The sequence below is a fragment of the Rhinolophus ferrumequinum genome, chromosome X (genome assembly GCF_004115265.2).
Source record: "Rhinolophus ferrumequinum isolate MPI-CBG mRhiFer1 chromosome X, mRhiFer1_v1.p, whole genome shotgun sequence".
Taxonomy (NCBI): Eukaryota; Metazoa; Chordata; class Mammalia; order Chiroptera; family Rhinolophidae; genus Rhinolophus; species Rhinolophus ferrumequinum.
The window spans coordinates 45,690,648-45,718,590 of NC_046284.1; the positions used below are offsets into that span (position 1 = coordinate 45,690,648).

The following is a 27,943-nucleotide window of genomic DNA, read 5'->3' on the forward strand; positions in this document are numbered from 1 at the left end:
CGCCCCTCGCCCCCCAGTTCCTCTCCTGTCCCCCAAACTAATTAATTCAGGCCCGCCTTCCTGCCGGACACTCCCATTGGCTCCCATCTCATCCAGTGAGAACCTTGCAACAGTTTCACCTGGCTCCCGCTTCCCAAATAAACAAACAAACCGTCCGGCTACAGTGCCAGCTCTCCACTCTGGCGCCGCGGGACAGGGTTGTGCTCCTCCCCCTCCCGCCACCTCTCGCCCTCTCCAGCCAATCGAGCCGTGGTTGTGGAGCCCGCATCCGGCTCCGATCGCTGACCACTCTCTCCTCTGCCCCTCCCGGCCTTCTCCCGCCCTGCTGTGCCTTCTTGGATTCCTAGTTATAGGACCAGCGTGGACAGAGAGCCCCGCCTCCTCCCGTGGCCCTCAGGCTGGGATATTCACCCGAAAGGTCTAGGTTGGGTTGGAGTTGGCCCCGCCCCTTGGGCTCGCCGCCCCCTCCCTTGCACACCTCTGCTGGCTGCAGCTCTCGCCCCTCCACTGCGCGGGTAGCAAGAGCCGCAGCTGCGGCCGCGTGAGGCTGCGGTCACGTGTTGTTTTGCCCGCCGCGCGCTCAGAGTGGAGTGGGCGGGGGCGCGGGCCCAGGAGGGAGGGGGCTGGGGCCGGCAGGCAGACGGGGGTTGACGGCCTCTTCCCCCAGCCCTCCCTTCCCGGAGCCCCCCTCCCCCTTGCTCACCTTAAAACCAACGTGCATCACCATGGCGAGTTGCTCCTTCGCTTGCGACCAAGCGACAAGGAGACTGAGAGATACAGCAGCGGCTACAGCGGCAGCTCTAGCTGTGGTGGCGACCACCCCACTTCTTTCCTTGAGAACCCCGACCGCACCCATTGGGACCGGGTCGTCTTGTCCGGGAGCCATGTGGCTCTCCACAGCCACTGGCTCCCGGTCAGACTCCGAGTCTGATGAGGAGGACCTCCCCGTCGGGGACGAAGTCTGCAAACGGGGCTACCTGCGGAAGCAGAAGCATGGGCACAGGCGCTACTTCGTGCTCAAACTCGAGACCGCCGACGCCCCAGCTCGGCTGGAATACTATGAAAATGCCAGGAAGTTCCGGCACAGTGTCCGCGCCGCGGCGGCTGCAGCCGCGGCGGCAGCCTCCGGCGCCGGGGTCCCGGCGCTCATCCCACCGCGGCGCGTGATCACCCTGTACCAGTGCTTCTCAGTGAGCCAGCGGGCCGACGCAAGGTACCGACACCTCATCGCCCTTTTCACCCAGGACGAGTACTTCGCTATGGTGGCCGAGAACGAGTCGGAGCAAGAGAGCTGGTACTTGCTGCTCAGCCGCCTCATCCTCGAGAGCAAACGCCGCCGCTGCGGCACGCCGGGCGCGCCACCTGATGGAGGGCCGGCCGCGCTGGCGTCCGCAGCGGCGGCGGAGCCACCCTTCTACAAAGATGTGTGGCAGGTAATAGTCAAACCCAGGGGGCTGGGGCATAGAAAAGAGCTGAGTGGCGTGTTCCGGCTCTGTCTTACCGACGAGGAGGTTGTGTTTGTAAGACTGAACACCGAAGTGGCCAGCGTGGTCGTCCAGCTCCTGAGCATCCGTCGCTGTGGGCACTCAGAGCAGTATTTCTTCTTGGAAGTCGGTAGGTCCACCGTCATCGGTCCGGGGGAACTGTGGATGCAGGTCGATGACTGTGTGGTAGCCCAAAACATGCACGAGCTCTTTTTGGAGAAGATGAGAGCCTTGTGTGCAGACGAATACAGAGCCCGCTGCCGCAGCTACAGCATCAGCATCGGAGCCCACCTGTTAACCCTGCTGTCCAGTAGGAGGCACCTGGACATGCTGCCTCTCGAGCCCAGCGGCTGGCTCAGAAGGTCCCGCTTTGAGCAGTTTTGCCACCTCCGGGCCATCAGTGACGGGGAAGATGAGATGCTCCTCACCAGACGCTACGTAACACCCAGCGACCCTGTGCCCCACTCTAGGCGAGGAAGACTGCACCTGCCCAGAGCGCGCAGGTCCAGGAGAGCGGTTTCGGTACCAGCCAGCTTTCTTCGCAGCCAAGCACCCAGCCTGGTGCGTGCCCCGCACCCTGCAGAAGCCCCCAGCCACAGAGCTTGCCTGTCTCCTGAAGCATCTGGTTCCGACTCCAGCAACTCTGGGAAAGAAGGTAATCCTCAAGGCCAAGAGGATCAGGAAGGAAACAGAGGAGGTGACTACATGCCCATGAACAATTGGGGCTCAGGACATGGTCAGGGCTCAGGGGGGGGCCACGGTTCAACTGGCCAAGGTTCCAGTAGCCAGAGCTCAGGAGGAAACCAGTGCTCAGGAGATGGCCAGGGCACTGCAGGTGGGCACGGCTCAAGCAGTAGCCAGGGATCCGGTGGTGGTCATGGCTCAGGTAGTGGCCAGGGATCCGGTGGTGGTCATGGCTCAGGTCATGGCCAGGAACCAGGAAATAGCAATGGCTCAGGTGGTGGCAAGAACTCTGGAGGGAGCAAAGGCTCAGGAAGTGGTAAAGGCTCCGATGGCAATGGTGAACGGGCAAAATCTCTGAAGAAAAGATCCTACTTTGGCAAATTCACTCAAAGCAAGCAACAGCAAATGCCACCACTTCCGCCACCTCCACCTCCACCCCCGCCAGGTGGAGCAACTGGTGGAAAAGGGAAGTCTGGGGGACGGTTCCGACTTTATTTTTGTGCTGACAGAAGAGCCGCAAAAGAACGCAAAGAAGTCAAAGATGCAGAGACCTCAGAAGGTGCAGCTGGGGGTCCCCACAGAACCAGGGCTTTTGATGAAAATGAGGACGACCCATATATGCCAATGAAGCCAGGGGTGGCTGCCCCTCTAACAAGCTCCAGTGATTATATGCCAATGGCTCCTCAAAATGTTTCTGCTTCAAAAAAACTCCACTCTCGATCCCCTTTTGAAGATTCAAGAGGGTACATGATGATGTTTCCCAGAGTGAGCCCACCAACAGCCCCAAGTCCTCCAAAAGCACCTGATCCTGATCAAGAGGATGACTCTAAGGACAATGACAGTGACAGTGATTACATGTTCATGGCTCCTGGAGCCGGTGCAGTTCCAAAAAACCCCAGAAATCCTCAGGGCGGCTCTTCCTCCAAAAGTTGGAGCTCTTACTTCTCTCTGCCAAATCCTGTTCGGAGCTCCCCGTTGGGACAGAGTGACCACAGTGAGTATGTACCAATGTTATCTGGAAAACTGGGGAAGGGCCTAGACAAAGAAACCTCATCTATCAGGGGCCCCAAAGATGTAGCTTCAAAGCCTTCAGTTGAGGGGTCGCTCTCAAAGACTGGAGATGGGGGGTTACCTTCAAAGCCTTCAGATGATGGGTCCCCCAAGAACAAGGCTAAGCGACTTAACCAGCTTTCTTTTATTGCAAAGGGAAATAAAATCAAGCCAAAACCACAAAAGCCCACACACGAGCAGAAAGAGGCTGACAGCTCTAGTGACTATGTCAACATTGACTTCACTAAAAGAAATAGCAATATGCTAGCCCCCTTTACTCAAGGACTGCCACACTCATGGGGCATAATTGCTGATCCCAGACAGTCAGCCTTTTCTCGTTATGTGAATGTTGAGTTCAGAGTGCCATTTCGAAATCTAGCAAACGAACTCTCAAATCTTTTAAGAGCTATTCCAGGTGCCAACCTCTTCTCTCTGGACGGTGCTAGGTGGCCACTTTTGCCTCTTCTTTCCAGTGCTACAGGTAGCAATGCTAATGAGGAAGAGTGTGACTACATTGAAGTGATTTTCAACCCAGCAATGACACCAGCCGTGCCTTTTGCTGACAGTGCCATTCGCTATGATGCTGAAACAGGTCGCATCTATGTGGTCGACCCATTTTCTGAGTGCTGTATGGACATTTCTCTCTCCCCCAGCCGCTGCTCTGAACCACCGTCTGTAGCTAGGCTGCTGCAGGAAGAAGAGCTAGAGAGAAGACATCCACAAAGCCGTTCTCCAGATTTCTTTGCCTCCGCTAGAGCCGCTGTCTCAGCTTTCCCAACCGACAGCCTGGACAGAGACCTCTATGCCTCCTTAGCCTCCGCTGCCGCTGCGGTCCTTGTGCCAACCTTTGTCGTGGGCCGGGCTTTAGCCATCGCTTCCGCCCTGGTCGTGGCCCCGGGCATTGGCGCAGCAGTTGTGGGCTTTGAGGCCGCCGTTGGATTTAACCCCGCCTCTGTCCGCTGGTTCCAACCTGTTGCTAATGCTGCTGGTGCCCACGCAGCAAGGGGTGCCCAGGTCGTTGCCCGTGCCTGGAATCCTAGAGCCCCAAACCCATCTTCAGACCTTGCAGGAGGTGAGAACCGGGCCGGTGGGGCTGCAGCTGCAGCTGCAGCTGCAACTCCCCCACCATCACCTAGCCGCCGGGTGCCGAGACCCCTGGAGCGAGAAGATTCTAACAATGACGACGACGACGACACCTACGTGAGAATGGACTTTGCCAGACCTGACAATCAGAAGTTCGACTCTCCCCAAAGAGGTTGGTAATTTTAGCATTTATTTCTCTGAAGTTAATGGTCATTGCTTAATGGATTGATGCGCTAATATATCTACAGTGTTAGGAAAAAGTAAGTTAGTATTTCATTAGTTGGTGCCTATTTAACATGGAAAATAGAATTCAGTTTTAATTATGCATGCAATACCTTGTGATCTTTGCAAGAATTTAAGTTTTAATCCAATAATAGTTTATCTGGAAAGAACCTATTATCACTTAAACATTGGTTCTACTTTTTTAGGAGAAGTTAAAACTTAAGGATATGTAGCATGAGGATGCCTTCATATGTCTGTCCATAACACTTAATGATTTATGCAAACAGGACACATTAAATTGAATCCCATCACCTCATTTTAAATCAACAAGTAAAAGGTGTTTTTCTACAAATGCCTATATTTAATTGCAGGAATTTTAATAAGAGCACAGAATATTAAGCAGTCACAATCATCGGTTAGCATTTGGGGGAGGATGACTTTCTTCTGAAAGTTACTTTTTAAAAAGCAGTCGTGGTTATGTTAGTTTGCTGTGATTTACCAAGAAGGTTAAATCTAAATTTTTAGCATGAATGTCTGGAGGAAGCAAAACATAAATAATCCAAAACAACAGGTGATTAAAAGAAGAGAGTATTTGGCTCTGGAATGTGTTTTTGTGTTGATTTGTTTTGTTTTTACACACAGGATGAGTTGCCAGAAACCTTGAGTGTTCCTTTCCTCTGTCACTAGTAGTGACAGCCAAATAACTTTCACTGTTAATCATTTTGTTTGTGTAACTCCCCCAAAAGAGGGTATGCTGACAACTTGATAATGGGTGTCAGTATTGTTTCAAACGTTTAAAAAACATTGAAAATATCTAGTTGGTGTGTCTTCTGGGAAATCTAGGGAAGCAAGATCATAAGTCTGGAGGAAGACCTGACTCTTGGGGCAGCCTACCCTGGAACAGTGGAAGTTTTTTAAAGGGTTACTTTTCCAAAGGAAGAAATAAGGAAAAGTGGGAGCTGTCAGAGTTGGAAACAAGACTTTGAGTAAATTTACTGCGTACATTGTGCAATGTTGTTGTCTGTGTCTGGCGACATTCTCAAGAAATGATTTCAGAAGATGATGTCTCAATAATCTCAAGTGCCTTCCCTCTTTAGTAGAATGTGCTTCTTTCCCAGTGAAGGGAAGGAATAGACACCAGCAGTTTTCATTCCAGAGTCAGTTAGTGAAGATTTTTGCTTTGCTTGCTTTGTGGAATGCCTTTGTGATTGGATCTCTGCCCACTGTGCTTGATCAGGCAGAACAAGTCCTGGACTGATCACAACAGTCACCTAACAAGCTTCCTATTTAGTGCAGGTGTAGCCTCCCTCCCCTATCTCCCCCTGCTTTAGCAAACTTGCCACACAAAAGCTCACATTTGGAGCACGGACACATTAAAGGGTCATCATCAAAAGGACAAAAGGATGCTTTGCCTTGTCAAAGGATTCCATTCAGATCTCCTTTAAATTGTGAGCTGCGCTGCCCCCCTCCCAACACACACACACACACACACACACACACGCACGCACATACTCAATCACCACTACTACCCAAACCTTGCATTTAAAATACATAATTCTATTTCCAAGAATTTAATTCATAATCAGCTTTTCAGGAACAGATCATTTTATTCTGTAAAGTACACCCGAAAATTGGTCTCCTGGTATTGTTTGAGCCTAAATGCTGAAGACACCATTTATAACATTGATGTAGGTTTGCCATAGCTGCCTGTGTCCCTGTGGTATCTTGGAAAGGACAAGTTTTCAGAGAAGTTTGTCTGTACTTTCCAATACTCTTTGTTTCAGCAAATTAGTGAAATCTTATTCCTTAAATAGACCCTGATTTCCCAAGGATTATCCAGATCCAACTTTCATTATTTTAACATAAGATACAAATTTATAAATAACTTTTATTGACTTTGTAGCTATTTTAATGTTCTCTGAATGTATTGTTTACTGAGGAAATTCTTTAGTGAGTGACTACACAAGGAGGCTGTATCTCACAGGGAAGTGGGTGCTTAGGTTGAAACAAGAGATGTGGAAGAACTTTGGAACTTGAAAGCACTTTACAAAATATTTTTATTTTGTCATTGGATTAACACTGAAGTGAACATTGAACAGTTGAAACTGATGATTTAGTTTCTTTCAAAAATGGTTGGTCTGGAGGATAATTCAGGCACATAATTTGCTGAGCTATATAAAAAGAAGGATATATAGACAGAACTCACTGCAGGAAATTACTTTTGCTACTGTTTTAATGTAAATTGATATGGTAGAATGTTGTCTGTGAAGTGTTAAGAACAGGCTGGATAAATTCTGATGTGTTTTGACTATAAAGCTATGGAATAATTTTCACCCATTTCTGATCTCTCTTCACTTTCCTATCAAACATTTTCATGCTAGAAAACAGAAAATATGCTTTGACAAAGGAACAACGGCACTGTCTTTATTAGCAGTTGTGTATCTCAAAGGGTAATTTTAATTTATGGCAAGTGCTTAGAACAGTGCCTGGCACATAGTAAGTGTTGTACATGAATTATTATACAACTATTATCATTGTTGTTACTGTTACTATTACTCACTTTAGAAACACAGCTAAATTAAAGTTCTCTGTTCTCAAAACCCACTTTTCAGTTAGTCTTTAGTTTCATTTAAAGTGGTTTATATGGTTGTTCAGAGTTGGGATCTTTATAATTGGGATCTGTTTAGAACTTAAGTGAAATAAAGTGAGATTATAAGGCAGTGAGACAGCTTTGTTCATGTAACACAAAAGTAATATGCAATCTCATTTACCCACGGTCACACTGCACAGAAGTGCTTTAAAGCCATTTGTTGAAGACAGTTGGAAAGAAGCACCCAGAAATATAACTCAGACTTGATCTTTTTATAAATGAAATAGTTTAAAAAGTGTGAAGTCTTCACGTTTTATACACATGGGTTATAAGCATTAGCATTCATGTAGTCTCTTATACAGGTTTAGTCGAACTCTTCACCCACATATGCATTTTTGCCTTTTTTATTGCTGTATCTGATATAGAATGCATAATTTTAAATGACTTAAGGTGAAAAATTCACCAATTTTTTCCATTCCAGAGATAGGAGGATAAGGGCAGCTCTAGGAGGGGTGTGAGAATTGGTCAGCCAAATTCGTAATGTTATGATAGCACTTGGTATTCAAAAGCAAGAAAAGAAACTCTGTAGTAATTACCTTTTGAAAATTTAGACACTGTTGTTAACGTGAAGGAAGTGTAAGATTCTTTTCAGTGTACTACTGCCAAATCCTCTTGTTATAAATTACAGGTGCTAAGAGCAAATTGTTTTTGTTGTATTGGACTTATTATAAATTACTAGAATAATATCTCCATATAGCAGATATTCTCAATCACCATTGATGAGTCATTTATTTTAGGAAACATTCACTCCTCAAAACAAATTGGACAGTCAGTTGTTGTATAGGTATTTGACCTGTAACAATCAAAGAGGACTTCATTCAATTAAATTCAACTCATTTGCATTCATTCTAAGAGTGATGCTTCCAGGGTAAAAATTTCTCCTGCTAGCAAAACATCTTCTTTAAACAAGACCTAGAGTGAGCCCAGATTTTTCCTGTTGCAATAGATGAGGGTAACCAACCAGTAGAGGGAGAAATAAGGAATACTGTGTGTGATTTAAAAGGGACTGTTGTTAAATTGTCAACTTGTTGATTGAGGGCATGTTTTACAGTTGCATACTGTCTTACAATTTGCACAGCACATTCACATTCATTATCTTACTGGGGGACAGAAGGAGCTGGAACTGAAGTCGGTGTTAAGAATTTTCCCATAGTCAAAAAGGTAAGTGGCAGAGCTGCAAATCAAACCCATACATCTGATTTCAAGTCCAGTGCTCCACCCAGCACACCAATATTCAATCTGTTCTTTCCTATTGATGAAAGATTATTATATAGGCAAAGATTGGTAAAATGTTCAAGTTTTCTTGAATTTGATAGTAGCACATTTTGTTGTAAGTAATTCCTTTAGAGTGTTATCATTGTGAACCACCTGCCAGGAGCTTCGGTAAATTTCATTACATTGAACTGTTTGCCATGACTCTCAGAATAAAATAATTTGACCTGTTCTGGAACTGAAGATTTTAAATCTGGTCTAGGGAGGAGTTTGCATATCTTTACCTCCCAAACACAAGTAGTGTGTGTATCTATTTGGATCCCGTGGAAACATTTAAAGGAAGAAAAGTGAAATGAGAGTGCATTCAGTAAACTTCCTTTAATGGTCATTTCCTTAACTGAAGTTGGGTATCTTTGGATTTCCTAATAATCCATTGACATTTGCCAGTTATAGCAAGTCTTTTAATTTCATTTTTTCTATGTGTATAAAATCTGACATTCTAGTCTAAACCATCGCAGTGGGCAAAACAGGATAAAGTGAGAAAGGTGGAAGAAAACGCCGTAGACATAGATGCACTTTATTCAAAAAAAATAATAAACTTGCTTTTGGCAGTTAGGCAAATAGATTTTAGAAGTCTTGAAAATCAAATCCTTTCCTTGGGACATAGAAACCCTTGTTTAAAATTAAATTCATTTTGTTTAGCACCTTTTTAATGCTTTAAGACTATTTAAAAGTAACCCAGACATTTTATTGGCAGTATTGGAAAGTAGCTTTTGTAAAATGCTTAATTAAAGCCTGCAGTATATTTTGGCTAAGAGGTGATGCCAAGCTCTTGGACGGTGAGGAGAATTTACTGGAAAACATTGCTTGGTCTTGAGTGAGAAATGAGAGATGAAAAAAGCCACCTTTTATAATAATGAAATGAATATATTACAATACACTCAGTTTTTACCACATTATCAAATTGCTAATTTTAAAGCTATTGATAAAATTGCCAAGATAATTTGCTTGCCATATGAGCTCCAATTATATTCTCTAACAATACTGCACTGGTTATTGGTTATGCAGCCACAGGTCTTACATTTCCATCTTCTTTTGGAAATGTAGGCTGAACACTTGAGACATAGGAATGTTTAAAGATGTTTTAAAAATGTAGACATATATCCTGTTTTAGATGTGCCTTTTTAAAAAGGGTACCTTATCATTTATGGCAAAGATTTAATTGCTTTTAGAATTAATAAAAAATATGTACTTAAATATTTTGTGAAGTGAGAAAGTTATTGCTGCTTTTCCCCCTAGCTTCCTGACACCCCTTTCTTATTGGTTAGGGTTGCATTGGTTATATTACATCTTACCCTCATGTGCCCTTTGCTGAACTTGTGTCCCTAATTTCACAGTAACCTACCCTTTCCTGGTGTCTCTCTGGTAGAAAAATTGAGGGCCACTCTGGGGGTGGAGGACTTATTCTGCCAGAGGTTGCTCGCTCCTAGTTCATAGCCTGCTTGGACTTAGCTTACAGAAACAGCCTTCTCTGCAGGGCAATTTGTTCCGCACATCCAGGGCTGTGCTTCCTGCTCTACTCTCACTGGCTGTCACAGAGACAGCTGGGCCTCTTTAAAGCTATTTTCATGGCTGAACTGACCACAATATGTTTGATGCTAGTCAGACCTTCTGGACTTACTGAATATCCAATTCCCCGTGGTAGTCACTTTAGCTAGTTTTCACAATTTATATAATTTGCCTCTGTATGATTATTAATTTTCTCCTTGTATACTTGAAACTTGGAATAGCGATGAAGTCTCTATCTCTAAATTCATCTTGAAAATTCACATGCACACCCAAGGTGCCCTTGAAAGTCTGACCAATTAATGTGATTTTTAACTCCCGCTTTTTCATAAGTTGTGCCTCCAGCCTTGAAGGCATACTAACGCTGTCCTCACCCTCAAATCCCCACCTCCGACCCTCTGAAGGACTCCTTATTGTGGCTGAAGCTCTTACCATGGTTTCCTTTCCACTGCCACTCTGACCCCAATTATTATTCACTATTCCTATTGCCATGGCTACAAGAGATATCTTACTGGAGTCCCAAATTGAAACTTAAAATACATCTTCCCACAGAAATGGTGTTGTAAGGGACGGTTGGCCATAGTCAAAGTAGTTTATCTTGTTATTTCAGGAACTGAATAGGTTTAATATAGGCATGTGTAGACGAACCTATGAACCTATCCACCATTTATTTATAACATTGTTTCTATGGGATAATTTATTCTGTTTCAACTAAAAAATGAACATCGGAATATGTCTCTTTTGTAAATTGGAGACTGCCTATATTAGAATTCTAGTAACTTGAATTCTTTAAGTCTGCAGTAACTAGGCAGCAGAGTGAAGTGGCCCAAGTGTGTGTTTGGAGGAAGTGGAGAAGCTGACCTGGGATGAAAATCCTGTAGCTGATCCCCAAATAGTTTGTACCCAGATAATCAAGACTGGAATGAACGTGCATAAGTGGTCCCGGCTACCGAAATGCAGATGGGAAAAAATTGAACTGACCTTTGAGGAGTTCGAAGTTTACAAGTGTCGTCCATTTCCCTTACAGATTCTTTTGACTATTCTGTCCCAAAACTGTTTCCACAATAGGGAGAGACATATGTGATCTTCTGATTTATGAAGGAGACAATTGTCTGGTATGAGTGGCAATGAAAAGACTGGCACAATTATTGCTAGTTTTCAGTCTTGAAAGACAGCACTTAAATTTGTATCAAGTCTTAGAGAATCATCCTCCTATACATTTGTTTACAGGGCACAGAAAAGTGTGATGATCTGCTCTTGGGGGGAAACAAACTATATATAAGTCAGAGGCAATGCTACGCTAAATAATATAATTGTATTATTATACAGTTATCTTTGGGGTATATGTTTCAATTTCCCTTCATTTCCTTCAGCTTGGTTGCCTTCAAATGCTTTATTTGGTTACCCCTATTTGTGTGATCACCAATTGTTTGTAAGGATAATTAACATGAGACTAATAAACCGTGAGGAATTTTCAAAAGAACTTGAAAAAATTTTTTTTTGAGTTCTGCGATAATAGAAATGGAAATGATAACTAAGGCAATGAGATTGGGGAGAGTGGAAAGAGAATGAGAGAATAACTGCGTGTATTCTTATAGTTTTGGCTTCTGCTGGGCAGGAGAACCATTGCTGTTTTAGACTTCGAACTGTAATAGAGGCGTGTTTATGATTCATATAAAGAGGTCTGGAATGCCCTAGAGAAACTGACTTCTTGGCTCACTTTACAAATTTCCAGGGATATTGAAGTCATGTGTGCTTTATTAGTATATTACAGATTATTGTTCAGGTTTATATCACTATACAAATTGAAACAGAAAAGATTACTTCATTTGTTTTGAGAAGGAAAGGATAGCTGCAGGTTTTGGGGGCAGGAGTAGGAAGATGTTTTGACCCATCAGAGTCCATTGAGGTTTTTTCTCCCACAGAGGAGAATTACTTGAAGAGTATAACTCATTAAAGGGGATGGACTTAACTTGTCATTAAAAATTTTTTTGATTAATTGGAAAGTAAGAATACCAATAAAGTAATTATTTATAACCTGTCAATGTCAAGTGGAAATAGTACATCAAAAACAGACCACACTATTAAAAGCATCACCATTTACCTTTCAAGTGATGGAATGATATCAAAATGAACAGAATACAGAACTAAAATATGATTGTCAGGCCTTTGATATTCATTTTCCAGGCTATTTCTAAATAGTTTTCCTGTACTACATAGCAAGCTTCTGAGTTACTTCCTTAGTCTGTTCTTTGGAATGTGCTCAGTGAATGTAAACTTATTTTAGTATTGGCCTAAGTAAAACAGGATTATAAAAGTAAATCTGTCCCCATAATGCATTTCAAAAGCAAATTAAATTATTTTTGGATTATCTTGTTTTGGATAGCATTATTTCTTTCTACTAGCATGGTTAAACAAGAATTGACAAGTATATTTGCTAAAGTATACTTGAAATCAAACCATTATTTGCTAGGTTTTAGTATGTTACCAAGCGTTCACTTAACGCTTTTGTAGGTGTTATAGGAAAGCAATTGGCATATGAATCAAATTTTTAGTAGAACGTCTGTCATTTGAGAAAAGTAAAGAAGAGAAACAACCAAAGTATCCTTCAATAGATGATTACATAAAGAAGATGTAGTGTATGTATACAATGGAATATTACTCTGCCATAAGAAAAGATGAAATAATGCCGTTTGCGACAACATGGATGGATCTTGAGATTAATATGCTAAGCAAAATAAGTCAGAAAAAGTCGAGAACCATATAATTTCACTGATATGTGGTATATAAAACTGAAAGCAGCAAAGGAACAAGACAAACAAACAAAGAAACAAAAACTCACAGACACTGACAATAGTTTAGTGGTTACCAGAGGGTAAGGGGGGTGGTAGATGAGGGTAAATGTGATCAAATATAGGGTGATGGAAGGAGAACTGACTCTGGGTCATGAACACACAATGTGATGTATAGATGATGTATTAGAGAAGTGTACACTTGAAACCTATGTAACTTTACTAACCATTATCACCCCAGTAAACTTTAATTTAAAAAAAAAGAAAGAAAAGTAAAAAAGAATAAAAAAAAACCAAAACAATTCTGATAACAACAAATGCTTCAAATATCAGGCTTAGTATAATGTTGGTAGGGTAGTTATATGGAACTTAATTTGTTTGTTTCTGGGAAAAATATCTATGAAATGTGGTGTATTATATAGGTTAGTAAGAAATCCCCTTTAAAGCACATGCAGTGTGGTTATGTGATATATTTTTATGTTAAAACAACGTAGCAAACTAAATTAGGTGATACGCCTTTCAAACCTTAAATTTCTGTTAAAAACATATAGCTGATAGTATATGCAAAATTCTATAATGCTACTCTAGTGTAATTTTGCAGCTGATAATTGAATTGCTAATGTGCACTCTCATGGTTAACCTATGGCTATCACAGACGCCTTTTATCCTGTGTAAATTTGATCGATAGTAGGAATCTACAATTTCCTAAGCCTACTGCTGACAGGAAAGCTTACTAGCTTTACTAACCCAGGGTGTTTATTTTTGTAAACCTTTTAGTGTGGAGGAATGGCCCTATACAACAAATTATGACCAATAGCCACAAATAGGTGGGAGGAAAATGGAGGAGACCTTTGATGCTTCACCCAGCTTCAAGTCTGTTACATGTTTAAAATCTCCGATGAAAAAATGAATAGTCAAACTGTATACTGCTGGTTCAATATAAGATCTTGTAGTCAAAACCTACTCAGGAGGACGCTTTCCGTGGATTCTGTTAGGTTGGCTGTAATGAAATAGAATACGTTGGCCTTAAAGTGACACTACCATCCCATAATCAAGTTGTTGACCATTTATGTATCCCCATCTCTCCTCCAGTCCAGCGCCTTCTTAACTGTATCAGATCCCCTTCCTCTGCCGCACTTCCTATATTATACATCCTCGCAATTAGCAGAAATTCAAGAGAGTAATACCAGAACTTCTTTTTGTTAGACAGAAAGGGATTTCATTCAAATCTCCTTTGCAATTATGACTTTGCTCTTTTAGAAGAAATTCAGCGATTGACTGGAGACTATCACCGAGGCTGTGCCAATAATGTGCCTTTGATATGTGCCAATAATCTGGTGAAGGCATAATTAAGCATGTAGGAGAAGAAACAAATTATCTTTATCTTTATCTTTATTACCAAATAGAACCTCTTATAAGTGAACCAATGCCTGGTTCACTTGCTGGCCCAACTGGTAGGAAGTAGAAGAGTGCATGCACGTACAAAGCTGCTACCCACAAGCTATGTCAGAGTGGCAGCCTTTGGGCCGAAGGAATAACTGCCCTTGTGTCTTCGCTGGGCTTGTGCTGGTGTTTGTCATAGGCAGCTGGCAGAGTTAGGCACATCCATTCCAAGGCAGTCTCCTCCACACGGCTCTCAAAAACTACTAGTTCAATTCTGTTTTTGTTTTTCTTTGGAACGGGGTGGGGGTGAAAGTGCTTCATACTTTACTTCTGCAAGTAACTTTTGTTTTGTCGTCTCTTTTTTCTAGAGTGATTATATTGCCACAAAAACACCTTTTAGAAGAAAGGGGATGCTAGTGAAATTTCATCTTTGTCTACTCCAGATCTACCTAAAAGAAAGAAAATTCAGAGGTTTCTGATTGGAAAGCAACCTGAATTTCGAAAAGCCTTCAAGTGGATGCTGGCAGTTGAATGATAGTAACACAGATTATTCATACCACTGCCTTACGGATCCAGTGATTTTTGAATTAAGAAATGTACACTGTACTTTGTTTTTGTTTTCTGGTTTCCCTCCCCAGTCTGTCTCTTCGAAAGAAAACGAGTACTATAAAAGTGAGCATCTCATAACTCTTTCCCTTTTTACAAAAATGTTATTTACATATGTATAAATGTGGCCAATATCAATTTTACTGATGTGTAATACTTAGATTTAGCTTGAAGTTGAAAATGCTTTAAACAAGAGCAGAGAAAGGAAAGTTATGTTCATGAGAAGGTAGGTATGATCTAGAATCTTTTTCTCTGAATAGCATATATCAAAACATTTCTTGATCAAGGAATTAAATGTCAAGTGAACTGATATCTTGATGGGACATTTCCAGTATTTTAAAGGCACAGCCAAAGGACAGATTATCTCAGGTTTTGCTCATTAGCAAAACTGCAACATTCTGTCCACATTAAATATCAGCTGAATTGATACCTTGGTTGAGCATTTCCAACATATTAAAGGCAGAACTGAGGAACAGATTATCTAGGTGTCCGTGTACAACACTGTGATATTCTGCTTGTAAATCAATTGAGCATTTCCAAAATCTCTATTTATTTTTTTTATTTTGAAACCCACGTTTTCCCCCTAAAAGAAGAAAAGTTCTTCAGAAGTCTCCCCACAAAGCCCCTCTCTGCCTCTCTGGGACTCTCTACCCTTTCACCCTTCATGCTCCCCATCTCTGGCTCTCTCCTTGACACACTCCCCTCTATGCCCAAGGCTCCTATAAGTAGATCAGTTTCCCATATTCAAGTAATTAGTGTGTACGTATCAATGAATGTCCTGACTAAAACTTAAGCCAAATAGAACCTCTTATAAGGCCTTGTTTCCCTTTGGGTAATGAGCCTATGTAAGATGTACCAAATTAAAAAAAAAAAAATCAGAGCAAGCCTCCACCCCCTCCACCCCATTTTTGCTTGCCTCTGATGGAAACTGAATTAAGATTTTAGGAACCTGGACCTTTGAGAATATGACAATAACAGGTGGTGATCACAGAGGACAGGAACAAAGGTCTTGAAGCTTGCCCAGAGTTTTGTTATGTGGTGGCACACAATTCATTACTCGTACCATCACTGGCAAACCTCATCATCCCACAAATGGGTATGAATGACTGTCGAAGTGTATGAGTGCTAGTGTGTGTGTGCACCTATTTGTGTGTATGCACACCCTTGTGTACCTGTGTACAAGTGACTGTAGCTGTACCTGTTGTGTGTAACTGTTAAAAAAATTGCTTCGCATTTAATGTGCAACTTTAAAGTAGTGTAATATTTACCTAAACTTTTTTGCCACTCGGTTTTGATGTCTTTGAACGTGTACTTCTATCTCCAAGCAGGCTTATAGTACATGTTGCTAAGCTAACTTTTCTGAAGAACCGAGTTGATTTCTATTATTTTTCCAACCAAAGGGATGGGAGATTCTTTTTTCCCTTGTGAATGGCGCTGAGGAGAGGTTGTGGTTGCAGTACTAATCACTACAGTTATTGGTCACAACTAAGGCATTGATTTCATCAGTTCTTCAGACTCTTCTCTATTTCCAGTCTAATCAAATAATGCAGTGTGGCTTTTGTTCATTATGATAACAATGCACTCTTTTAGGCAGCCGTTTTTCAAGCCTTCTGTCATCATTTTATTTTCAAGTAAGTTAAATCATAATCATTCAGAATTGTGGAAGAGAAAAGATTATTTGGGGGAAAATGCTATATTGCTTTATTTGCATATTAGGTTCAGGGGCTGCCAGCAGGCAGGGTACTTCACAGATGTAACACTTGCTGAATAAATGAATGGGAAACCTCATATACAACAGTACATACAAATAATAACAGGTACAAATAGTCACAGGTACAGCATAACAAATATGCAGTCTTTTTGACACTACTTCTTAGTTTACAGACACAACTAATTTATTCAGTATTGTGCTGGAAGGATCTTTCTAGAATATGTGAACCAACATATCACCTTCCAGCTACCAGTTTATGCTGCTGTTAAGAAACACCAATGATGGAATGATTTTTTGTGTGTGACCTACATTTAGTTTGAAATCAGACATAGTCACTTGCTCAGTAAGAGCTAAAACTATAGTTCCAACAGTTCATTTCATTTGCTATTTCTGCTTCACAGATCTGCTTTGAGTTGCTCTGGCTTTGTCTTCCTTTGTAAATATTCTTATACTGTCTTTTCTTTGTAAACATCTTGTTTGCAGTTTGGGGAGACAACCTTGCAACTCTGTATAGTGTTTATATATATATCAGACTTGCCTTTCCATAGAGCTACTTGCAATAAATGTGTTCATGAAAGTTATTTTTGTGAAAACTCATTTTATTTCTGAATAGTGTTGTCTCTACTCCATTTTAAATATATTTTTCTGCTCTGTGGTAGAATTGACTGCATTTTTTCAGAATAAAGCAGTTTGGATAATTTAGGGTTTGGGTTAAAGTCACTACACCTAGAAGCATGAGGCTTTTTTAATAGAGTTAACACAACAACTCTTGATTCTCCAAACATTGAGGTGATACTAGTAGAATTTACCTGAGTTTTTGTGTCAATCATGAAAATGTACGAATCCTACACTGAAGTGACTACTCAGTGAGGTTAAGGTAATCATTTATAGTTTTCTTTTGTCTCCTTCCCTTTCCACTTACTCCTGCCCTTTAAATGACTCCTTTTTCATTTACTTATTTTTAATTGCTGTGAAAGCAAATAAGAGTCCATGGAAAATACACCAGTGAACAGGCAGAAAACATTTTTGCATTGATGGAATATAGAAGGATGGATGGATTGGATATCAAGAATATATTAGCAAATTATATTGCCAGCCTTATCAGAAACCAAAGGTTTAAAGAAAGGCTAGAAAAGTAATTGCCTCTCTGATTATTTCCTTTACCAAATCACCCTTGCCACGCATAAGGGCAGTGAAAGTAAATATGCCTTTGAGACCAATGTTTGCCCAATGATCAATGGGTGGGAAAGGAGGGGTTTGTGGAGTCAGATGGGACACAGAGTAGAGAGACAGTTCCTACCTCATGTGCATAATCCACAAGCTACATGGATTGTGCATGTGCAGACAATTGAGTTTATTGTGCCGCTTGACCTTACTTGATGCACCTGAGAAGCTGTGTGTAGAATATCATAACAAGGAGGTGTAATTAGACTGTCTATCATTAGAAACTGTATACAACCACAGAGGTCATCTTAGAATCTGTATAATTAAAATGTGTGCACTGATCCCTCCCCACAAAGTTTAAAATGGACATATTACTTTTAACACCCCCAAAACTTAACTAGTAATAGACTACAGTTGGCCAGAAGCCTTACCAATAACATAAACCATCAATTAGTACACCTGTTGTATGTTATATATATTATATACTGTATTCTTACAATAAAGCAAGTGAAAAGAAAATGTCATTAAAATCATAAAAGAAAATAACATTTATAGTATTTATTGAAAAAAATCCATGTATAAGTGGACCTGCTCAGTTCAAACCCGTGTTGTATGATGGTCAACTGTATGTATACATATCTCATCCTCACTTCAAGGGAGGCAATTTACAGGGTACAGCCCAAATATATTTTACTCATCCCAAACAGCCCCTCAAAGACAGATAGGCACATCTGTGCTTATCAGTTTACATGATCTTTGTATACTCATTTGGTGATTCATATCATTTTTCAGTTTTCTTTTTAATTAAAATTTATTGGGGTGAGAATGGTTAATAAAATTACATGGGTTTCAAGTGTACACTTCTCTAATGCATCATCTATACATCACATTGTGTGTTCACCACCCAGAGTCAGTTCTCCTTCTATCACCATATATTTGATCCCCTTTACCCTCTACTACCACCCCCTCCCCTCTTACCCTCTGGTAACCACTGAGTTATTGTCTGTGTCTATGAGTGTTTGTTTCTTTGTTCATCTTATTCCTTTGTTGTTTTCAGTTTTATATCCCACATATCAGTGGAGTCATATGGTTCTCAACTTTTTCTGTCTGACTTATTTCACTTACATTATAATCTCAAGATCCATCCATGTTGTCGCAAATGGTCTTATTTCATCTTTTCTTATGGCAGAGTAGTATTCCATTGTGTATATATACCACATCTTTATCCAATCATCTATCGAAGGACACTTTGGTTGTTTCTGTGTCTTGGCCACCGTAAATAAAGCTGCAATGAACATTGGAGCACATATATCTTCATGTGCAAAAGGGTAGTTCACATCTTAATGGGACTTGAATTCATGGAACAGGACCCATAGTCAGTGTGGTTGTTTCAACAATCAGCAGAACTCACAAGCTGGAAAGATCTATACTCAAGAGTACATAAACAGAACTTCAGCGTCTCCATTCCCCTAGTCTCATACGTAGTAACCACATGCTCGCTATAGAATGAGAAGGGGTACTGTTTCTTTAAAGAATAAAACCTATACAGAAGACTTGTCCCATAGAACATGCCTAAGTACACACTAGTTAAGCACCTCCAGTGACGGCTTAGAAAAATATTACTAGATGCTAATTGAACCCAAAGGACTTCTTGGAAATGAACTAAAATGCTTTTCTAAAAAAAAAAATAAAATAAAAAATAAAAGTTTTGAAAACAAAACTGCCCAAAAGCAGAACCTGGAAAATGAGTATGAAAATCCGTGTAGGTAAGCCAGCTCAGGGCTCCTAATTTATAAAATACATAAAAGAAAAGTTATACACAGGTAATGCACAGAATGAGGTTGAACTGTATTCTGTTTTAGGAAAAAACAATTCATTTTCCTTCATGGATACTGGTTTTCAGGCAGGAACCTGAAGTCCCAGTTTGCTGCTTAAGTGTACTTCAGAGATAAGAAATGCAACTGAGCTGTACAAAATGAGACAACTTCCCTCCTGTCTCTTGTACATGATAAATGCTAAAGCAATTAGGAACCACTGTTGCATGCTACACTGGAATTTGTCGGTAACATCAGTGCTTTGCTTTATAAACGGGGGGAAATTATTTAGAATAAAGTCCAGAACATTTGGGTTCATAGAACTGAACTAGAAGCAATCCCCTTCTTGAATTTCAATCTTAAAATGGCTATTATAGGGTCTTCTATTTCACTGGCAGTAATTTGAATTAACATTTTAATAAAAGAGCAAGGAAATATTAAACAGAAAGCAGATTAAATGTCTACAGAAAAATGTGAAGCTTACAGTTCATTCTGTACCGTGTTCCCCTGAAAATAAGACCTAGCCAGACTATCAGCTCTAATGTGTCTTTTTGGAGCAAAAATTAATATAAGACCCAGTATTATATTACTATATAATATTATATTAAATTATATCATATCATAGACCTGGTCTTATAGTAAAATATAATTACTATATTAATTATATTTTATAATATAATTACTTGTATTAATTTTTGCTCCAAAAGATGTATTAGAGCTGATTGTCTGGGTAGGTTTTATTTCCGGGGAAACACGGTAAGGCCACATTTGTAACCCCCAAGAATGTTTTCAACATTTTTGTAGTTTCTGCAGCATTTTCAGGGAATTGAATACATGTAGGCCATTTTAAATATATCCATTCTCAGATTTTTGTTATTGTTTCATTTTAACTTTCAGAAGCAGTTTAGGAACCACCTGTCTGACATTTGGTTTTTGTTTTTATTTTTATTCTGTTTTTTTTCCTCTTTAAATTATGTCCATTCCAGGAAGACAGGCAGTATTGGTGATGGTGCTTAGACAGTGCTTAACATAGCTAAATATATCACATTAATTACACAGTAGACACTACCCATGTAAGATATAGAGGCTACAAAGACTACCATTGCTTTTGGTGGGGGCATAGCAATGACACTTGGTCAACATTTTAGTTGTCAAGGGTTCTAGTTTGGTTTCTTAACACCTTAGAAAATTATAGGTGACTCTTGGTTTGTGTATAGTTGATATTCTGGAATTGGGTTTAGAACTACAAATGATGTTAGACATGGTGTAGACCAGACCTTATCACCGTTCTGACTACTTACCTCCTCATCTACTTCTCTTCCTTGGATAAGTTATTTTAATCACATTTCCTAGCTATTAATGTCCTGATAAGAGGTCTGGTAAAAGAATAGGATGGAATGATTGGAAAAATTTCTTCTTAGTCTAGAGATTTATGACCTATGATACTCCGTGGAAAATGAGTTTACCATATAGGATTTGAAAAGAAGATTTTCTCTTCTCCCTCTCTGTTTTGATACTCCTCACCCCCACCCAGAAATGTTTTCTTTATACCAGTGGTGCTCACAATCTTTCCCTTTGTGAATTCAGAGACTAAAACTATTTTTCTACTTTTTCCACTTATGAGAAAGTAAAAATCATGTCTTACTAGAATTATGAAGAACATATTTTATTTGAAACTCTAATTGCTAAATGATAAGTGAGATGAATGACTAGGGTATCCAAATACAAATATTCTTATTACAAGAGACACACCAGATGACTCTACATTGAAAGCCCTGGATGTGCCGCATAGTAAACAAAATCCTCTAGAATGATTTTAATCTATTATTGTAATGAATATATGCCCTGTGCTGGCATCAAGTCATTGTAAGTGATGAGATATAAGACTTCCACTTCTGGCCAAGATAGACCAGAATTTACCTTCCCACCTGAGCAACCAAAACAACAGCAGCAACAACAACAACAACAAACCAAAACCCAAAAAAATGAAACAAAAAAACAACCCTCAATATATGAAACAAAAATTCTCAAAACACTAGACATCAAATAATAAAGGACAGTGATCCCTAACAGATGACAAAGAAACTTCTGAAACCCAAAATTACCCTGTCTTATTTGAGAGCAATTTCAGGCCATGGTACAGGGTTGGGGAATCCAAGCCACCACCTTGAATTAAAAGATGGACCTCTAAGTCCAAGGTGGCTAGAATTCATAGGAAAGAATACTATAGTGGATGGAGCTTCACAGACATAGAACTATAGAGATCTGTAGAGGGACCCCTTGAGTATTCAGCAGAATACTGATCACCCTAGCATGTGAAGAAATTATCTGAGTGAATAGAAAGAACCATCTGAAAGGATTAGAGGTAACAGTACTTGGCACTCACACAGACTCAGAAATGGGACATGTTTCTAACAGCCAGAATGGAAAAACCTCAATATCTGTGGGAAGTTGGATAGAGTACACAGAGGGGTCTTGCCTCAGTATTGGAAAAAATTACTCCTAAGCTGAGAAGTGCCCCAGACTTACCTAACAAATCCTACAAGCAAGATCTGAAAAGAACAAACAACTTCCAAATAATTTCAACTGTGTTCCAGAACAAAACTAAAGAATGTTTATAGGATTACAAAATATCCAACAAGATAAAATCACAATGTCTGGCATCAAAAAAAAAAAAAAAAAAAAAAACAAAAAAAAAAACTTAGGCATGCAAAGAAACAAAAATATGACCCATAATGAAGAGAAAAATCAGTGAAAATCTATACAGAAATTACACACATGATAGAATTAGTAGACAAGGTCATTAGAACAGTTATTATAACTATATTATAACATATATGAAAAAGTTAAGTAGAGAAAGATAAGACACAAATGGAACTGCTAGAGATGAAAACTGTAATTTCAAATATAAAAAATACTGGATAGGATTAATGGCAAATAAGACACTGCAGAAGAAAGGATTGTTCAACTAGAAATCATAGCAATAAAGTCAATTCAATATGAAACAAAAGAAAAAAGAGAAGCAACAAGTGTTAACAGAGTATTAGTGAATTGTGGGATAACTTCAAGTGTCATAGTATGTATAAGTGGAGTTCATGCACAACGGGGACGGGCTGAAAATATTTTAAGAAATAATCAAAAAAAAATTTCCAAATTTCATGAAAACTATAAATTCACAGGTCTGAGAGGCTAAAAAAAATACCAAACACAAGATATATGAAGAAACTACACAAAAACACATCATGCTCACATGATGTTCAGAGGAACAAAGATAAAGATGACAGCAGCTTTCTCATTAGAAATTATGCAATGACATCACAGAAATGGGGGTGAGAGGTGAGCCTCTTGAAATCTCCCCTGGAATTTACAACAAATTGAACAACTATAATTCCACAAAGGACTCCCTGCAGAGCACACAGGCAAGACTAAGAGATATGCATTTGAAATGATCTAAAGGTGGGCAAATAGGGTGAACAAAGAAGGAGGGAAGCGGGAAGTGCAGAAACGCCAGCCACGTTGGTGCAGGAGCAGACCACAGCTCCTAGACTGCTGCATCCCGGAACTACCACAGTCATGGTAAAGGGAAAAACTCCGACTACTAGTGCTCTGCTTATAACCCACAGTCCTGCCTGAGGGATCAGCATATAACACGGCTGAACCCAAAGCTCACGGCAGAGATTGCGGAGCAAAGACTGAGGGAAGAAGGGTGAAAACGGTGGTTTAAGCCTTCATTGCTGAGTAGAGGATGGAAGGTGTAGGTGTGGAGCCTAGTTGACCCTTCCCCACCCTTCCAGAGCCCCTCCACCCCCACCTGCCCAGTGCCAGAAGCGGAACTGTAGCAGTGTCAAATCAAAAGAACAGAATATTTACAGCTCTGAGAACTGTGGCCCGCAGCCAGGGACTTGCAGCCTAACTGGTTCTGCTGAAGGGGAAGAAGCACTGGGTGAAGGACCGGCTGGGGTGATAGTCGCCGTCATTGCTCTGGGCCACCTCTCACAACCCACCATGCCCCTGTCCCCACCTAACTGGGCAGATCCCTACAGGACTAAACAGAGCCACTGAAACACACAGTATATGAAACTGGTGCAGGAAAAGCTTTGGAAATTCAGAAGCTCTCCACATCTGCCACAGAAGCGGTGTGCTCTCACCAAGGTGACCTGCTCACAGAGAAGAAAACCACCTCCCAAAAATCACCCCATTGTATGAGAAGCTGAAATAGCGCAGAGAAAATATAACACTACAGCGTAAGAGAAAATAAAAGGCTGCAGTCAAAGAGAAAATAAAACATTCTACCAACACCTACTGGAAAACAAAAGAAAGACCTCTTTCTATCAACCTGTTGCACAACCCACTCCTGTAGATGCCTAGGCAAAGCAATAATAATCTGTTAATTGACATGAATAACCAAGGAAAAAGACAGCTCAGAAAGAAAATGAAAAGTCACCAGAAAATGAACTTAAATACATGGAAATATGTGACTTAAATGACAGAGAATTCAAGATTGCAGTTCTTAAAAAGCTCAATGAAATGCAAGAAAACACAAAAAAGGCAGTTTAATGAACTTAGAAACACAATCAAAGAACAAAATGGATATTTTACCAAAGACATTGAAATTTTAAAAGGAACCAAATAGAATTTCTGGAGACTAAGAGCTCAATAAAAGAAATGAAGAATGAAATAGCCAGCTTAGGTAGTAGAGTTGACCTGATGGAGGAAAGAATCAGTGACATCGAAGATAGAAATCTGGAAATGACACAGATTAAAGAAGAGAGAGACTTGAGAGTTAAAAGAAATGAAAGAACTCTACAAGAACTTTCTGACTCCATCGGAAAGAACAACATAAGAATAATGGGCACACCAGAAGGAGAAGAAAGGGAGAAGGGAACAGATAGTATATTCAAAGAAAAAGTCAACAAGAACTTCCCAAACTTGTGGAAAGAACTGGATCCTCGAATCCAAGAAGCAAATAGAACACCTGATTTCCTCATGGAAGCTGTCAAAAATTAATGACAAAATAAGAATCCGCAAGGCAGCAGGGAAAAGAAGATGGTAAACTACAAAGGAAAGCCCATTATGTTATCATCAGATTTTTCAGCAGAAACTCTACAAGCCAGGAGGGAGTGGAATCAAATATTCAAACTATTGAAAGAGAGAAGTTATGAGCCAAGAATAATATATCCAGCAAAGATATCCTTTAGATAAGAAGGAGGAATAAAGATGTTTCCGGACATACAGAAGATGAGGGAATTTTCTAACACACGAACTGCACTACAAGAAATACTGAAGGAGGCTATTCGACTAACATAAATAGGGATAATTTGTGACAACAAAAACATAAAAGGGGGGAGATTAAAAGTCTGAACCAGCATAAGGGAACGGTTCATAAAGTGAGCATGCTGAAGAAAATGGAATACTCTAAATATGAAACTTTCTTTTACATAAACTTAATGGTAACCACTCAAAAAAAAAAAAAACAGAACTGAAATATGTAACATAGCAAAAGAAGAAACAGAGGGAAATATCATAAAATACCACCACTTTGAAATAATAGACAACAACAAAACTGAAAAGAAACAATGGTACACAGTCCTACAAGAAAACCAAAGATAGAATGACAGGAAATCCTCATATATCAATAATCACCCTAAATGTGAATGGACTGAACGCACCAATAAAAAGGCACAGAGTAGCAGATTGGATGAAGAAACTAAACCCTACCATACGCTGCCTCCACGAGACACATCTCAGCTACAAGGACAAATATAGACTCAAAGTGAAAGGGTGGAAATAGACACTCCAAGCAAATGGTATCCAGAGAAAATCAGGTGTAGCCATACTGATATGAGATGAAACAGACTTCAGGGTGAAAAAGGTAGTAACAAGAGACAACAATGGACATTTCATAATGGTAAAGGGGACTATACAACAAGAAGACATAACAGTCATCAATATTTATGCCCCCAATCAGGGAGCACTGAAATATACCAAGCAATTACTAACAGAACTAAAGGGAGATATTGACCAAAACACAATTGTCCTAGGGGACTTAAATACATCATTGACAGCTATGGATAGATCATCCAAACAGAAAATAAATAAAGAAATAGCAGCCCTAAATGACACATTAGAAGAAATTGACATAGTTGACATTTATAGACCACTTCATCCTAGAATGTCAGACTATACATTCTTTTCTAATGTCATGGAACATTCTCAAGGATAGACAATATATTGGGACATAAAAGTAACCTCAGCAAATTTAAGAAGATTGAATTCATACCAAGTATATTCTCTGATCACGAGTCTTTGGTATTGCATATCAAGAACAAAAAGAAAGCAGGGAAAAAAACAAATACACGGAGATTAAATAACATAGTTTTAGAGAACAACTGGGTGAAAGGAGAAATAAGAGGAGAGATCAAAAGATACAATAGAAACAAATGAGAATGAAACTACATCCTACCAAAAGTTTGGGGATGCAGGGAAAGCAGTTTTAAGAGGAAAATTTATGTCATTACAGGCTTATCTTAAGAAACAACAAAAATTCCAGAAAAATTACCTCACTCTACACCCTAAAGAATGAGAAAAAGAAAACAAATGAAACCCAAAGTCAGCCGAAGGAAGGAATTAGTAAAAATCAGAGCAGAATTAAATGAAATAGGGAACAAAAAGACAATAGAAAAAATTAATGAGACAAAGAGCTGGTTCTTTGAAAAGATTAATAAAATTGACAAACCCTTGTCTAGACTGACTAAAGACAGAAAACACACAAACAAAATCAGAAACGAAATAGGGGAAGTATCATGGCTGCGACAGAACTATGAAGGACTATATGCCACCAAATTCAAAAACCTAGAAGAAATGCACAAGTTCTTAGAAACATATAGCCTTCCTAGGCTGAATCACGAATAACTGGAAAATCTAAATAGACCAATCACCAGTAAGGAATTTTTTTTTTTAATTTATTGGAGTGACATTGTTAGTAAAATCACGTAGAATTTCAGGTGTACAATTCTGTATTACATCATCTATAAATCCAATTGTGTGTTCACCACCCAGAGTCAGTTCTCCTTCCATCGCCATATATTTGATCCCCCTTACCCTAGCAAAGAAATTTAATCAGTTATCAGAAAGCTTTCCAAAAGCAAAAGTCCAGGACCATATGGCTTCACTAGTGAATTCTACCAAACATTAAAAGGTGATCTAGACAGGACGTCATAGGAATGGCGGCAGCGAGGCGCACTTTCTGAGTTCTCCTCCGGATCTTATTACAAACGGGACCTATAACCCATCAAAGAATTCTTTGCTCATCACACAGAACAGCTAAGAGACTCGTGGATAACTTGAAACTAAGGATTACTTAAAGGTGCGCTAATTGGGCGAGCAGGGGAAGGAAGGAAGGGAGCGGAGTGAAAACTCGAGGCCCACTCGCAGCATCCCAGCCCACGGGGGTGGCGGCGGCGGCGGCAGCGGCGAAAACCGCGGTGGCACCCGCAGTCCAGGCACGCACGGGATCCCAGGGCGGAACGGAGAGCACAGAGACCAGGAGGGCCCAGCTTAAGATGCACAAGATTCAACATATCCAGAGGCCAACTCCAGACCAAACCAGAGTACCACCGGGTTTGAACTACAAGTCACACACCCAGAGGGAATCCTCTGCAGGCACAAGAGCCCATAGAGGCCAAACCACATTTAAGTGGTCAACCCTCACGCAGCAGAACGCCGTGCAGTGGGCAGAGCCAAGTCTCACAACGAGTCAGCCTAGGAGTTAACCCCACCTACTCACAAGCAAAAAGCAATTAAAGATCTTCTTGAACAGGACAATATACACAACACAAGAGTCACCTTTGGAGCACACGCAGAGGAGAAGAACGAAGTAGTGCAAGTCAAATATAAAGGATACATACTACATAAGATAACCCAGCAAGAACTAAGAACTCTAGGGGATCTACCTAATACATCAAAACAAACACAGAGAGTCAGCCAGAATGGGGAAACAAAGATACACGTCCCAAATAAAAGAACAGAAGAAACCTCCACAACTGGAACCAAATGAAGCAGACGTAACCAACCTTTCAGAGACAGAGTTAGAACACTGGTGATAAGAATGTTTAAGGAGCTTAGAGAAGACATAAAGAAGGATGTAGAAATCATAACGAACAACCAGTTAGAACTAAAGAACACAATTACTTAAATTAAGAACTCACTTGAAGGAATTACCAGCAGGTTAGATGAAGCAGAGGATCGAATCAGCAACTTAGAAGACAAGGTAGCAGAGATCACCCAAACGGAACAACAGAAAGAAAAAAGAATAAAAAACAATGAGGATGGCTTAAGAGACCTCTAGAATAACATCAAGCGCAACAACATGCGCCTCATAGGAATACCAGAAGGTGAAGATAGGAAGCAAGGGATTGAGAACATATTTGAAGTAATAATGTCCGAAAACTTCCCCAACCTGATGAAGGAAACCAACATACAAGCCCAGGAAGTGCAGAGAGTTCCAACCAGGATAAACCCAA

General features: G+C 40.3%; 2 protein-coding genes across 5 annotated transcripts in view; one reads left to right on the forward strand and one right to left on the reverse strand.

Annotated features, from left to right (window-relative positions):
* COL4A5 (collagen type IV alpha 5 chain) overlaps positions 1 to 27,943 on the reverse strand; it is a 370,566-nt gene that overhangs the window by 1,564 nt on the left and 341,059 nt on the right. The window contains exon 42 of one of the 4 annotated variants that reach the window (XM_033112869.1): positions 7,462 to 7,966. The exons of 1 other annotated variant lie outside the window; for it this stretch is intronic. In XM_033112869.1, the coding sequence (XP_032968760.1) occupies positions 7,918 to 7,966 (49 nt within the window). In that variant the 3' untranslated portion in view covers positions 7,462 to 7,917. Of the gene's footprint in view, positions 1 to 7,461; positions 7,967 to 14,542; positions 14,576 to 18,952; positions 19,032 to 27,943 lie in introns of those variants that run through there. 2 more of the 4 variants (XM_033112893.1, XM_033112884.1) reach the window with 2 other exon arrangements.
* On the forward strand, positions 668 to 17,242 carry IRS4 (insulin receptor substrate 4). Its single transcript, XM_033112926.1, has 2 exons — positions 668 to 4,473; positions 14,495 to 17,242. Exons 1-2 carry the CDS (start codon positions 726 to 728, stop codon positions 14,497 to 14,499), a joined length of 3,753 nt encoding a protein of 1,250 aa, XP_032968817.1. The 5' UTR covers positions 668 to 725; the 3' UTR covers positions 14,500 to 17,242.

Excerpts from the sequence above, each read along its gene's own strand:
- IRS4 (XM_033112926.1), top strand. The coding sequence starts at position 726 with ATGGCGAGTTGCTCCTTCGCTTGCGACCAAGCGACAAGGAGACTGAGA.